General features: G+C 53.4%; 1 protein-coding gene across 2 annotated transcripts in view; it reads right to left on the reverse strand.

Moving 5' to 3' along the window:
• The window catches only part of LOC140396844 (lysyl oxidase homolog 2-like), a 77,469-nt gene that overhangs the window by 54,202 nt on the left and 8,756 nt on the right, over positions 1-14,511 (reverse strand). For both annotated transcript variants that reach the window (XM_072485614.1, XM_072485615.1), the window contains exons 2-3: positions 3,857-4,233; positions 2,053-2,228 (exon numbers count right to left, since the gene is read on the reverse strand). In XM_072485614.1, coding sequence (XP_072341715.1) covers positions 2,053-2,228; positions 3,857-4,154 — 474 coding nt within the window. In that variant the 5' untranslated portion in view covers positions 4,155-4,233. The remainder of the gene's footprint in view (positions 1-2,052; positions 2,229-3,856; positions 4,234-14,511) is intronic.

Raw genomic sequence — 14,511 nt, forward strand, 5'->3', positions numbered from 1 at the left:
CACTAAGGGCAATTTATCATGGCCAATCCACCTAACCTGCACATCTTTGGACTGTGGGAGGAAACCGGGGCACCCGGAGGAAACGCGCCCACACGCGGGGAGAACGTGCAGACTCCGCACAGACAGTGACCCAGCGGGGAATCGAACCTGGGACCCTGGAGCTGCGAAGTCACAGTGCTATCCACTTGTCCTACCGTGCTGCTTTATAAAATAAAAAATATGCCGTTCAGCCCCTCTGGTCAGTTCCACCATTCACAGCCTGATCACAGTATGTCGCTGACCCTTCACTGTCACCGTGTCAAAATCCAGCGACACGCTCCCCAACGGCATTGCGGGTGATCAAGGAGGCAGCTCACACACCACCTTCCCACGGGCAGTTAGGGATGGTCAATAAATGCTGGCCCAGGCAGCGACGTCCACATCCCGTTCAAGGGTTTAAACTTGGCTGAGGACGCGGAAGCGAGAATTGTGGCTCCCTGCTGGTCGCTCCCCTGTAGATACCAAGGGCATCCAGAGGAAGCGAGTCCCTCACACCGAGGATGTGAGAAACACACAAGTTTGCAGGGATTGAAGAATTCCTAGGAAGTTGGACGCGTGTCTAAATCAAGGAAGTAACCTGCTTTAAAAACTATTCTCCAATTGAAGGAGTGAAGCATCAGGTTAACAAGCAATAGTTAACTAGGTCATCTTCAGGTATTGTCAAATTCCAGATTGCAAGGATAACATTCCTGAAAGGAAACAGGAACGAATCGCGGGAAGGTTTCCAAAGCTTTCACCGATTTAACACACTCCCCAGTAACAATCTCAATCAAAGACGTATCGCAGAATCCCTGCAGTGCAGGAGGAGGCCATTCGGCCCACCGAGTTCGCACCGACCCTCCGAAAGAGCACCCCCACCTCGGCCCACTCCCCCACCCCATCTCTGCGATCCCCTAGCCCCACCTAACGTTTGAACACGAAGGGGTAATTTAGCACGGTCAATCCACCTAACCTGCACATCTTTGGACCAATTTATCCATTCCAAAAAATGCATTGTTCCTGGTAACCGGCTACAAGACGCGATATTCCCCGGTCCGCAGTCCCTGCTGCAGACACCAATTTGGCAAAGTGGTTGTATTTAACGAAGGTTCTGGGTGTGAGGCCGTGCTGATGAGCAGAAAGCCAGGTTTGAGCCTCCGAATTCTGCGCCGACTTCCAGCATGACGCACACGCCCATTCAGCGCTGGCCATCGCAGCCAGCTGGGGAATACGGAGCGGAATAGTTACAAATCAGGTTCAAGATCCTGGTCACCAGCTTGTGTTTAAAATGGTGCGGTGATGGAACAACACAGGTGATGTTTCCTTTGCTGGGAGAGTCCAGAAGGGAGGGGCATCGCCCGAATATTGGACCCAGATCATTCAGGCAGTGATGTCAGGGAGTAGGTGACCCGCACCCTGGGTCAGACGAGTGCTGGACAGAGCTGTGTGCAGCAGCCAGCATGGAGACAGCTCCAAGACTGAGCCCTTGACTAAGTATACGCTGAAAATTCTTCTAAATACACACAGTTAACCATCTCCAAACACAAAGACTTCACGGTGTCCAACACCCTACAATACTCACTGCCATAGCGAGGAGTTGTGGGGAGGAATATAGATACATTTAAGGGGTTGATGGACAAACACATGGGGGAAGAATGGAATCGAAGGATATGCTGATAGGTTGGGATATTTCCACTCTTTTCCGTAACAGACTCCCTGAACAGGCGCCGGAATGTGGCGGCTAGGGGCTTTTCACAGTAACTTCATTTTGAAGCCTACTTGTGACAATAAGCCATTTTCATTTCAGTGCCATCCTCCAACCTTGGCAAGGGAGCAGACCACAGGCCTTGGCCGTTCACACTGCAAAGGGACATGTGCTGGCATTTGCAAACACTCCCCCAATGCTGTTCCCCGTGCACAGACAGCAATGCAGCCTCCTGTCACCAGCGGCCCCTCAACATCGCCGCTGCAGGCACCCGTCGCGACGGGATCGAATCGCCGCTGGCCAAACAGAACGAGCACGGGAGCACTCACCTCGATATCGTTGATCAAGGTGTTGACGAACTTGAAGCCAGGCACCCTCTGCTCACTGCACACGACCCCAGCATCTTCCGAGTGCTTGCAGTCGGTGACCCCCCAGCCGTTCGAGCTGCAGGCAGCGAGCGTCTTCTCAGCACCAGTGCATCGGACATTGTCAATCCAGATTTGGCCTGCGGACAACATCAATGGGAGCATCAGCTAGGTTACTGGGAACTGGAGAGGTTGGAAATAATTTATACACACACGGGTAGAGATTTATTAACTCAACAAGTCTCTCAAACCAAATCCAGAAACAATTAATTTGAAGCCTGTTACTTGGCTGTAAAAGGAACTGGTGTGCTCAGCTACGTTTAAGCTTCAGATGTACCAGGTCAGGAGAACAGATGTAGTCTGCGCTGGCAAAGCAATTACATGAAGAAATGCTGCTTTTGGCAGACGGTCAGGCTGGTGTGTTCCAGCTGGACTCTCGCCTTTGCTCTTGGCCGGGTGGGGGTTTCTGCTCTGCAGTTAGTTCGCGCAGGACGCTGGGCAACAGTGACGCACAGGCAGGGGGTTCAGCGAAGAGGACAGAGGGCTCTGCCGTCAGGGGGAAGGCACCGGTTGGAGGCCCCGAGGTTAGCAACACTGCCGTTCCACTTGCTTTCAGCCGGAAGCTCGAGGAGCTGTGGTCTCAGGAGGAAGCATCTGCCATTTCGGGCTGATATCGGGAGGGGTTCGGAATCTTGGGAATTCCCTACCCCAGGTGGTTGCGGATCGCTAGATCTTTGGGCACAGATAGAATTCGGGAATGTGGAAGTACAACGATGACGAGAATTCTGAGGACTGAGCCCCTCTCTCATTGCTCGGTACAGCAGCTTCAGAGGCCTGGAGGGTCTCACCCTGCTGTGCGCTGATCAAGAAAAACTTGAATTCTTCTACCCTCCCGATTAGATTCTCCAGGAACACATTCTTCCTGTGCATTGAATCACGGAATGGCCCAAAGTACCCCATGGTATCAAAGAACAGTACAGCACAGGAACAGGCCCTTCGGCCCTCCAAGCCTGCATCGATCACGTGTCCTATCTAGACCAAGCGCCTGTATCCTTCTGTACCCCGTCTGTTCATGTGTCTATCCAGATAAGTCTGAACGGTCGCTAACGTATCAGCCTCAACCAGCTCACTTGGCCGTGCATTCCAGGCCACCACCACCCTCTGTGTTAAATACTTCCCCCACACATCTCCACTGATCCTAACCCCCCTCACCTTGAACCTGTGCCCCCTTGTGATTGTCATTTCCGCCCTGGGAAAAAGCCTCCAACTGTTCACCCTATCTACACCCCCAATAGTTTTACAAACTTCTATCAGGTCGCCCCTCGGCCTCCGTCTCTCTGGGGAGAACAATCCCAGTTTATTCAATCTCTCCTCACAGCTAATACCCTCCATAGCAGGCAACATCCTGGTAAACCTTTTCTGTCCTCTCTCCAAAGCCTCCACGTCCTTCTGGTAGTGTGGTGACCAGAATTGGACACGGTATTCCAACTGTGGCCTCACCAACGTTCTATGTAACTGAAACATAATTTGAGCTTTTATACTCGATACCCCGTCCGATGAAGGCCAGCACGCCATCTGCTTTCTTCACCACCATTTCCACCTGTGCGGCTACTTTGAAGGATCTGTGGACCTGCTCGTGCAGATCTCTCTGCTGCTGATGGTTCTGCCACCTGAATTGGATCTACCAAAATGCATCACCAAGCTTATCAATTGTGTGTCTCCATGGATATTCACAGTTTGCAAGCCACCATCACAACAGACAAGTTACCTTTCCCTCTGCCATACTTGGCGCCAGGGACCCATTCTTGTGCGTAGATGAAGCCCAGTTCTTTACAGATGACTGTAGCCGTTGCAATGGAGAACTCATCATCACACACAGTGCCCCACTCGCCGTTGTAGTAAACCTCGACCCGGCCCTCGTTGCCTTTGTTCCTGCGACCCGCGAGCCGAAGCTGGATCCTGGGGGCCTGCACCCGGGCATCCTCCGCCAAACAGTGAAGCTGGAAGGTGCAGCCGAGAAACACCAGCACCAAACACTGATGGAGAGCACAAAGGGGATCCTTCATCCTCCTTCACGTGCTTCAACCGACGGGGGAAATCCCAGCTGGATCGTTTCGTCTCGAGCTCCAGACGTCTGTCGGTCTGCTGCAAGAAGAAGAACACACACTGAATTGAAAGATAAGCAACGTAGTCATGGAGCCTTGGCAGCACAGAAACGGCCCTTCGGCCCACTGCATCGGAGCCAGTCAAAAACTGGTCTAACCCCATTTCCCAGCACCTGGCCCACAGCCTTGCCTGCCCTGGGACCGCACATCTAAATACTTCTCTCATGTTCTGAGGGTCTCTGCCTCCACCCCCCTTTCAGGCAGCGAGTTCCAGACTCCCCCCCCCCCCCCCCCCCCCCCGCCCCCCACTCTGGGTAAAAAGGCTTTTCCTCACATCCCCTCTAACCCTCCTGCCCCTCACCTTAAATCTCTGCCCCCTGGTCATTGATCCCTCCGCCAAGGGGAAATGTTGCTTCCTGTCTACTCTATCTGTGCCCCTGATAATTTTATACATCTCAATCCTCTCCCCCCTCAGTCTCCTCTGCTCCCAGGAAAACAACCCCAGCCTATCCAATCTCTCTTCATAACTAAAACTCTCCAGCCCTGGCAACGTCCTGGTAACTCTCCTCTGCGCCCTTTGCCATGCAGACGCGAGGGGCCAAAACGGCCCACTCCTGCTCCCCATTCGTTACGTCTGCGCACCTTCCGCCACTTTAGGATGTCCCAAAACACTTGAGAGCAAATGAAGTACTCTGGGAAGTGCTTTTGGCAACACTCAGGACTGCACGATCGCATCCGGTGTTCATCTTTCAGGAGGTGGCCAAGGCCAGGACCAGGAGCTTATTGATCCCGACAAGACTGTGCCACTCATTGATCCCCAGCTGGCAAGTTCAACATTTTAAAAGTGTTGTTTCCACCTGGGATTGTGGAAAAGGAACAGCAAGACCGTCAATAAATAACAAGCCAGGGGGAAGTTTCTCTGGACTGGAACCGATTCATTCCGATCCATCCTTCAAATGATATACACCAGGCTGAAGGTCCATTGCCTGACCGCACCTCCAGTTGTGTTAGCGGGGTTATATAGGTCTTCTTCCCGTGACCCCCACAGTGTCCTCCCCTCTCACCCACTCCCAAGGCTTAAACGTGGAGTCATCTTCGGGAAGGGCATGTCAACTGGCCTCATGATCTCTTGCGAGGTGCTGGGGGTTTTGCGAAAGAGGTGGGTTAGCTAAGAATCCCATTCCCACCGCCACCTCCCACACCCATCTCCCTCGCCCACTTGCCAGCTCAAACTCACTCACACCCTCCAGGGAAGGAAACCTGCCGTCCTTACCCCGGCCTGGCCTGCCTGTGACTCCAGACCCAGACAGCGATGTGATGTTGACTCTTCAATGCCCCTCTGAGCTGGCCCAGCGAGACACTCCGTCCCAAGGGCAATTAGGCATTGGTAATAAATGCAGGCCCAGCCAGCGACCCCCAACATCCCGGGAAAGAATGAAAAAGTGAATTTCCGCTGTGCTTTGATTGGATAGCGATCGCACTGTTCTGTCCACCAGGACTCGCAGAGGACTCAAAATCTGTCTCTCGCCTCTCTCCTCAAATTCTGCCGGACCCCTTTAGTCTTCCCAGCATGTTCCACTTCTAATTCAGGCCAAAAGTATTTTGCTTTTATTTATCCATTAGACCAATGTCACTCATATCGGTATTGAAGAGTGGCCACAAGATACTAGCCCATTGCTCGTATTACAATCCCAGACCAGACCTCAACAGTGGCCGGGTACTGGACCAAAACCTCAATATTTTAAGTTTAATTTTGTGAGACTGTGAGGGAAGAATGCCTTGATCCAGGAGTGATTGCACAAAGGTATAGGGATATGGTTATATTAAATCAAACATTATTACTAACACAGTATTAACATCACCAAATAACTTAGAATGACCTCCTTAAACAATACTACTCAACACTGTGAATGCAATACCCTTAATTTCTATCTTTATTTCCACTTAAATACCAAGCTCTCATTCCACCTCAAATACCAACCACAGAGAGGAAGACTTGCTTCACAGAGATATCCTTTGAGAAAGTGTCATGTGAGAGTACCTTTAAGAAATGGGTGTTTATCAAATAGCTGCAGTGATGCCAGAGTGTGGGTGGAGCTGGGCTGTCTGTCTGTTTTATTTTCGCTTTGGGCTAGCAACTACAGTGTGTGTTTAGTATCGTTTTGCAGATTGGGAGCTGCATCCAGAGAAACAATTCTGGTCTCTTTCTGCATGAAAAGAATGTCTTCAGATCACTTGCTAATTTAAAAGTGATAACTGCTCTCAGTAGAGAATTTAAACCTGATCTCTGTGTTAAAGAGGGCATTTGTCTTATGGATGTCGCAAGGAAAGATTAAGAGTTACTTATAGAGTACTGTATTCTTTGGGGGGAGTATTTCAGTGGATAGTTGCTAAGATGTTTACTGTGTGTGTTTAAAAATGTGAACTGGATTCATAGAATAAACATTGTTTTTTTGTTTAAAAATACTTTTAGTTCTCTGTTGCATCACACCTGTAAAGTGGGCCCTTGTGCTCCCCGTAACCAAAATCTATTTAAAGTTTTGGACCAGGTGAACTCCATGATATACTTTGGAGTTCTCTAAATCCTGGCCCAAAATAAAAGTGATCTCTTGATGCTCTACAACGATCAGACCTAACTCCGATTCTCGATGAAGAAATTCTGGCTGTATGGAGGTCTTCAGAAGCGGTTTTCAGTTGGCTTGTTTCAGCTCTCCTTTGTCCGCAAACAAGTCTGCACTGCTTTAAATACCGTGAATCTCTTTTAACTACCCTGCAGAGAGAAGAAACTGCCCCCACTTGTGGTCTCAGCTTCAGCCAGATCAGAACTCCACTGGAAAAGCTTCCTCAAAAAACCTGGTGGCTCAGCTCCACCCAGAGCAATGACATCATCCCACCCAGGGAACCCCCTTAATCAAAACAAAATTGCATGAGCCCAAGCTTTTTACGAAGGCTAATTGCACCACAGGCTGCGAAAAGCTTTGCCTTTCAACCCAAGAATCTTTTAAAACATGGCCACTGCGGTCAAACACACTCCAATCCAGGCTTTTAACCCCGACTTCACCAGACACTTACAAGACAATAAATCTGAAATTCCTACATTTGTCAGGTGAGGGGGGGGGGATCCAGAACCAGATTAAGAATACTTGCGGGTGGGCAGCACGGTGGTGCAGTGGGTTAGCACTGCTGCCTCAACGCGCAGGGGTCCCAGGTTCGATCCCGGCTCTGGGTCACTCTCCGTGTGGAGTTTGCACATTCTCCCCGTGTTTGCGTGGGTTTCGCCCCCACAACCCAAAGATGTGCAGGGGAGGTGGATTGGCCACGCCAAATTGCCCCTTAATTGGGAAAAATGAATGGGGTAAGAATACTTCGGGTCATGGGTCCCAAGAACATTTGCTCTCCACGTGCACAAGCCCGCCTTCCATGAGAATATTTCAATCACATCGGAATAAAAGCTGCAAGAAGCCAGCCTGTGTAATATTAACCACAGCATTCAGATTAAAGCCAACCACAACACAGGCAGCTTGTACATCTGCAGTCGGTCTCGGCCAGACAGCCCGACAATTGCCAGGGGCCCACTAGCTCTGCCCCGTGTGTTTATCCAGTGCTGATGGAGGTATTCCCTTGCCGAGCGGTTAGGACACAGCCCTGCGAGGAACAAAGAGCAAAGGAGGGCTGCCTCCCGGTTCTCATCCTCCAGCGAGCCGATATCATATAGAATTTACAGTGCCGAAGGAGGCCATTCGGCCCATCGAGTCTGCACCGGCCCTTGGAAAGAGCACCCTGCCCAAGCCCACACCTCCACCCTATCCCCGTGACCCCACTTAACCTTTTTGGACACGAAGGGCAATTCGCCACGGCCAATCCACCTAACCCGCACGTCTCTGGACTGTGGGAGGAAACCGGAGCACCCGGAGGAAACCCACGCGCACACGGGGAGAACGTGCAGACTCCGCACAGACAGTGGCCCAAGCCGGGAATCGAACATGGGACCCTGGAGCTGTGAAGCAACTGTGCTAACCACTGTACTACGGTGCTGCCTGGATTGGACACTTCTCTCTGCCTCTCCAGACAAGCCTTTGTGGGGTTGCATTATCCAACACATAGAAAATGGGCAGCATCCAAACAGGTCACTTGGTTCAACTGGGTCTCTGCTGATACTCGAGCTCCACGTGAACCTCCTGTACCACCCAACTCCATCCACGTGCCCTTGTCCAGTCTCCCATTACACCCAAACCGCACGAGTCACCCAACCACTCCCTGTGGTCGCCAGCCCCACATTCTCACCACACTCCGGATAGAAAAGGTTTCTCCCGGGTTCGCTACCCCCACGCTGACCCTCTTTCGTTACTGCCCCTACTTCTGTAGTCCCGACATCTTCTTGACCCCGTGGAACCTCCTCATAGTTTATCAGATCCCCCCCCCCCCTCCCAGGAGCCAAGACCACCAGCCCGTCCAACCTTGCCTGGGCCTGTCCGTTCACTTTCTATCCTGATTGATTCTTCTTGCACCTTCTCCCCTAACTCTCCCTCCTGGCTGGGATCTGCAAACTGGGATAGTGCGCAGTGTTCCAAAGAATGAGTCAGCCACATCCAACACCAATCCCAAATACCTCGTCAGCCCTTTCCAATTCCGTCCCCCCCCCCCCCCCCCCCCCCCCCCACCCCCCACACAGTATTGGATCAGGATGGAAGGCAGAACAACTGTAGGGAAAGCGTGGGAGAGTGGGACAAGCTGAGCAGATCTGGCAGAGAGCTAGTACAGAGGAGGTGAGCTGAATGGCCTCCTCTTCTGCAGTGACCATTCACTGGCTGGATGGTGGCTCCGCGCAGCCACTCTTGGGGATTGAAGCAAAGTCAGTGCTCAGGAATGATTCCGCGGACTGATCCTCCACCCTCGGAGTCCGAATACAGCTCATACACGTGGACCAGGAATGAGATCGGCTGACAAAGTCACAGCTCTCAAAATCACCCGGAATTTGGATCTGAACAGTTTGCTTTGGGAAAGGGAGAGAGAGAGAGGGACAGAAAGAGAGAGAGACAGAGAGAGAGAGAGAGAGAGAGACAGAGAGAAATAGAGAGAGAGAGAGACAGAGACAGAAAGAGAGAGGGAGACAGAGAGAGAGAGACAGACACAGAGACAGAGAGAGAGACAGAAAGAGAGAGAGAGAGACAGAGAGAGAGAGAGACAGAGAGAAATAGAGATAGAGAGAGAGACGGAAAGAGAGAGAGACAGACACAGAGACAGAGAGAGAGACAGAGAGAGAGACAGAGAGAGAGCGAGAGACAGAGAGCGAGAGAGCGAGAGACAGAGAGCGAGAGAGCGAGAGAGCGAGCGAGAGAGCGAGCGAGAGAGCGAGAGGAGAGCGAGAGAGCGAGCGAGAGAGCGAGCGAGAGCGAGCGAGAGAGAGCGAGAGAGAGCGAGAGAGAGCGAGAGAGAGCGAGAGAGAGCGAGAGAGAGCGAGAGAGAGCGAGAGAGAGCGAGAGAGAGCGAGAGAGAGCGAGAGAGAGGCGAGAGAGAGCGAGAGAGAGCGAGAGAGAGCGAGAGAGAGCGAGAGAGAGCGAGAGAGAGCGAGAGAGAGCGAGAGAGAGCGAGAGAGAGCGAGAGAGAGCGAGAAGAGAGCGAGAGAGAGCGAGAGAGAGCGAGAGAGAGCGAGAGAGAGCGAGAGAGAGCGAGAGAGAGCGAGAGAGAGCGAGAGAGAGCGAGAGAGAGCGAGAGAGAGCGAGAGAGAGCGAGAGAGAGCGAGAGAGCGAGAGAGAGCGAGAGAGAGCGAGAGAGAGCGAGAGCGAGAGAGAACGAGAGCGAGAGGAGAGCGAGAGCGAGAGAGAGCGAGAGCGAGAGAGAGCGAGAGCGAGAGAGAGCGAGAGCGAGAGCGAGAGAGAGCGAGAGCGAGAGAGAGCGAGAGCGAGAGCGAGAGAGAGCGAGAGAGAGCGAGAGAGAGCGAGAGCGAGAGAGAGCGAGAGCGAGAGCGAGAGAGAGCGAGAGCGAGAGAGAGCGAGAGCGAGAGAGAGCGAGAGCGAGAGAGAGCGAGAGCGAGAGAGAGCGAGAGCGAGAGAGAGCGAGAGCGAGAGAGAGCGAGAGCGAGACAGAGAGAGCGAGACAGAGAGAGCGAGACAGAGAGAGCGAGACAGAGAGAGCGAGACAGAGAGAGCGAGACAGAGAGAGCGAGACAGAGAGAGCGAGACAGAGAGAGCGAGACAGAGAGAGCGAGACAGAGAGAGCGAGACAGAGAGAGCGAGACAGAGAGAGCGAGACAGAGAGAGCGAGACAGAGAGAGCGAGACAGAGAGAGCGAGACAGAGAGAGCGAGACACAGAGAGCGAGACACAGAGAGCGAGACACAGAGAGCGAGACACAGAGAGCGAGACACAGAGAGCGAGACACAGAGAGCGAGACACAGAGAGCGAGACACAGAGAGCGAGACACAGAGAGCGAGACACAGAGAGCGAGACACAGAGAGCGAGACACAGAGAGCGAGACACAGAGAGCGCGACACACACACACACACCGAGAGAGACACACACATACAGAGAGAGAGAGAGAGACACACACACAGACGCACACACAGAGGCGCACACACACAGACGCACACACACAGACGCACACACACAGACGCACACACACAGACGCACACACACAGACGCACACACACAGGCGCACGCACACACACGCGCGCACACACACGCGCGCACACAGGCGCGCGCACACAGGCGCGCGCACACAGGCGCGCGCACACAGGCGCGCGCACACAGGCGCGCGCACACAGGCGCGCGCACACAGGCGCGCGCGCACAGGCGCGCGCACACACACACACAGGCGCATGCACACACACACACACACACAGACGCACACACACACACACACACAGACGCACACACACACACAGACGCACACACACACAGAGACGCACACACACACAGACGCAGAGACACACACACATAGACGCAGAGACACACACACACACAGACGCAGACACACAGAGAGACGCACACACACAGACGCAGACACACACACAGACAGAGACGCACACACACACAGACGCACACACACACACACACGGAGACACACACACACACGGAGACACACACACACACGGAGACACACACACACACGGAGACACACACACACACGGAGACACACACACACACACGCACACACACAGAGGCGCACACACACAGAGGCGCACACACACAGAGACGCACACACACAGAGACGCACACACACAGAGACGCACACACACAGACGCACACACACAGACGCACACACACAGACGCACACACAGAGACCCACACACACAGAGACGCACACACACACAGAGACGCACACACACACACAGAGACGCACACACACACACACAGAGGCGCACACACACACACAGAGGCGCACACACACACACAGAGGCGCACACACACACACAGAGACGCACACACACACAGAGACGCACACACACACACAGAGACGCACACACACACACACAGAGGCGCACACACACACACAGAGGCGCACACACACACACAGAGGCGCACACACACACACAGAGGCGCACACACACACACAGAGGCGCACACACACACACAGAGGCGCACACGCACACAGAGGCGCACACGCACACAGAGGCGCACACGCACACAGAGGCGCACACGCACACAGAGGCGCACACGCACACAGAGGCGCACACGCACACAGAGGCGCACACGCACACAGAGGCGCGCACACAGAGGCGCGCACACAGAGGCGCGCACACAGAGGCGCGCACACAGAGGCGCGCACACAGAGGCGCGCACACAGAGGCGCGCACACAGAGGCGCGCACACAGAGGCGCGCACACAGAGGCGCGCACACAGAGGCGCGCACACAGAGGCGCGCACACAGAGGCGCGCACACAGAGGCGCGCACACAGAGGCGCACACACAGAGGCGCACACACAGAGGCGCACACACAGAGGCGCACACACAGAGGCGCACACACAGAGGCGCACACAGAGAGACAAGAGAGACACACACATACAGAGAGAGAGAGACAGAGAGGGAGAGAGAGACACACAGACAGACACACAGAGATACACACACACAAACACCGAGACACACACCCGCAGAGGCACGCGCACACAGACGCGCACGCACACAGACAGACACAGAGGGAGAGAGACACACAGAGGGAGAGAGACACACAGAGGGAGAGAGAGAGACACAGAGGGAGAGAGAGACACAGAGGGAGAGAGAGACACAGAGGGAGAGAGAGACACAGAGGGAGAGAGAGACACAGAGGGAGAGAGGAAGACAGAGGGAGAGAGGAAGACAGAGGGAGAGAGGAAGACAGAGGGAGAGAGGAAGACAGAGGGAGAGAGGAAGACAGAGAGAGAGAGGAAGACAGAGAGAGAGAGAGGAAGACAGAGAGAGAGAGGAAGACAGAGAGAGGAAGACAGAGAGAGAGGAAGACAGAGAGAGAGGAAGACACAGAGAGAGGAAGACAGAGAGAGAGGAAGACAGAGAGAGAGGGAGACAGAGAGAGAGGGAGACAGAGAGAGGGAGACAGAGAGAGGGAGACAGAGAGAGGAAGACAGAGAGAGGAAGACAGAGAGAGAGAGGAAGACAGAGAGAGAGAGAGGAAGACAGAGAGAGAGAGAGGAAGACAGAGAGAGAGAGAGGAAGACAGAGAGAGAGAGAGAGAGGAAGACAGAGAGAGAGAGGAAGACAGAGAGAGAGAGAGGAAGACAGAGAGAGAGGAAGACAGAGAGAGAGGAAGACAGAGAGAGAGGACAGAGAGAGAGAGGAAGACAGAGAGAGAGGGAGACAGAGAGAGAGGGAGACAGAGAGGGAGACAGAGAGAGGGAGACAGAGAGAGGGAGACAGAGAGAGGGAGACAGAGAGAGGGAGACAGAGAGAGGGAGACAGAGAGAGGAAGACAGAGAGAGAGAGGAAGACAGAGAGAGAGAGGAAGACAGAGAGAGAGAGGAAGACAGAGAGAGAGAGGAAGACAGAGAGAGAGAGGAAGACAGAGAGAGAGGAAGACAGAGAGGACAGAGAGAGAGAGGAAGACAGAGAGAGAGAGGAAGACAGAGAGAGAGGAAAACAGAGAGAGAGGAAGACAGAGAGAGACAGAGAGAGACAGAGAGAGACAGAGAGAGACAGAGAGAGACAGAGAGAGACAGAGAGAGACAGAGAGAGACAGAGAGAGACAGAGAGAGACAGACAGACAGAGAGAGAGAGACAGAGAGAGAGAGACAGAGACAGAGAGAGAGACAGAGAGAGAGAGAGAGACAGAGAGAGAAAGACAGCGAGAGAGAGAAAGACAGCGAGAGAGAGAAAGACAGCGAGAGTGACAGACAGAGAGAGAGAGACAGAGAGAGAGAGAGAGAGAGACAGAGAGAGAGACAGAGAGAGAGAGAGAGAGAGACAGAGAGAGAGAGAGAGACAGCGAGAGAGAGAGAGAGAGAGAGACAGAAAGGCAGCGAGAGAGAGACAGACAGCGAGAGAGAGACAGAGAGAGAGAGAGAAAGACAGAGAGAGAGAGAGAGAAAGACAGAGAGAGAGAGAGAGAAAGACAGAGAGAGAGAGAGCGACACAGAGAGAGATTGAGAAAGAGCGAGAGAGAGCGACACAGAGAGAGATTGAGAGAGAGCGACACAGAGAGAGATTGAGAGAGAGCGACACAGAGAGAGATTGAGAGAGAGCGACACAGAGAGAGATTGAGAGAGAGCGACACAGAGAGAGATTGAGAGAGAGCGACACAGAGAGAGATTGAGAGAGAGCGACACAGAGAGAGATTGAGAGAGAGCGACACAGAGAGAGATTGAGAGAGAGCGACACAGAGAGAGATTGAGAGAGAGCGACACAGAGAGAGATACAGAGAGAGAGATACAGAGAGAGAGATACAGAGAGAGCGACACAGAGAGAGCGACACAGAGAGAGCGACACAGAGAGAGCGACACAGAGAGAGCGACACAGAGAGAGCGACACAGAGAGAGCGACACAGAGAGAGCGACACAGAGAGAGCGACACAGAGAGAGCGACACAGAGAGAGCGACACAGAGAGAGCGACACAGAGAGAGCGACACAGAGAGAGCGACACAGAGAGAGCGACACAGAGAGAGCGACACAGAGAGAGCGACACAGAGAGAGCGACACAGAGAGAGCGACACAGAGAGAGCGACACAGAGAGAGCGACACAGAGAGAGCGACACAGAGAGAGCGACACAGAGAGAGCGACACAGAGAGAGCGACACAGAGAGAGCGACACAGAGAGAGCGACACAGAGAGAGCGACACAGAGAGAGCGACACAGAGAGAGCGACACAGAGAGAGCGACACAGAGAGAGCGACA

The sequence above is a fragment of the Scyliorhinus torazame genome, chromosome 20 (assembly GCF_047496885.1).
Source record: "Scyliorhinus torazame isolate Kashiwa2021f chromosome 20, sScyTor2.1, whole genome shotgun sequence".
NCBI classification, from domain to species: Eukaryota; Metazoa; Chordata; class Chondrichthyes; order Carcharhiniformes; family Scyliorhinidae; genus Scyliorhinus; species Scyliorhinus torazame.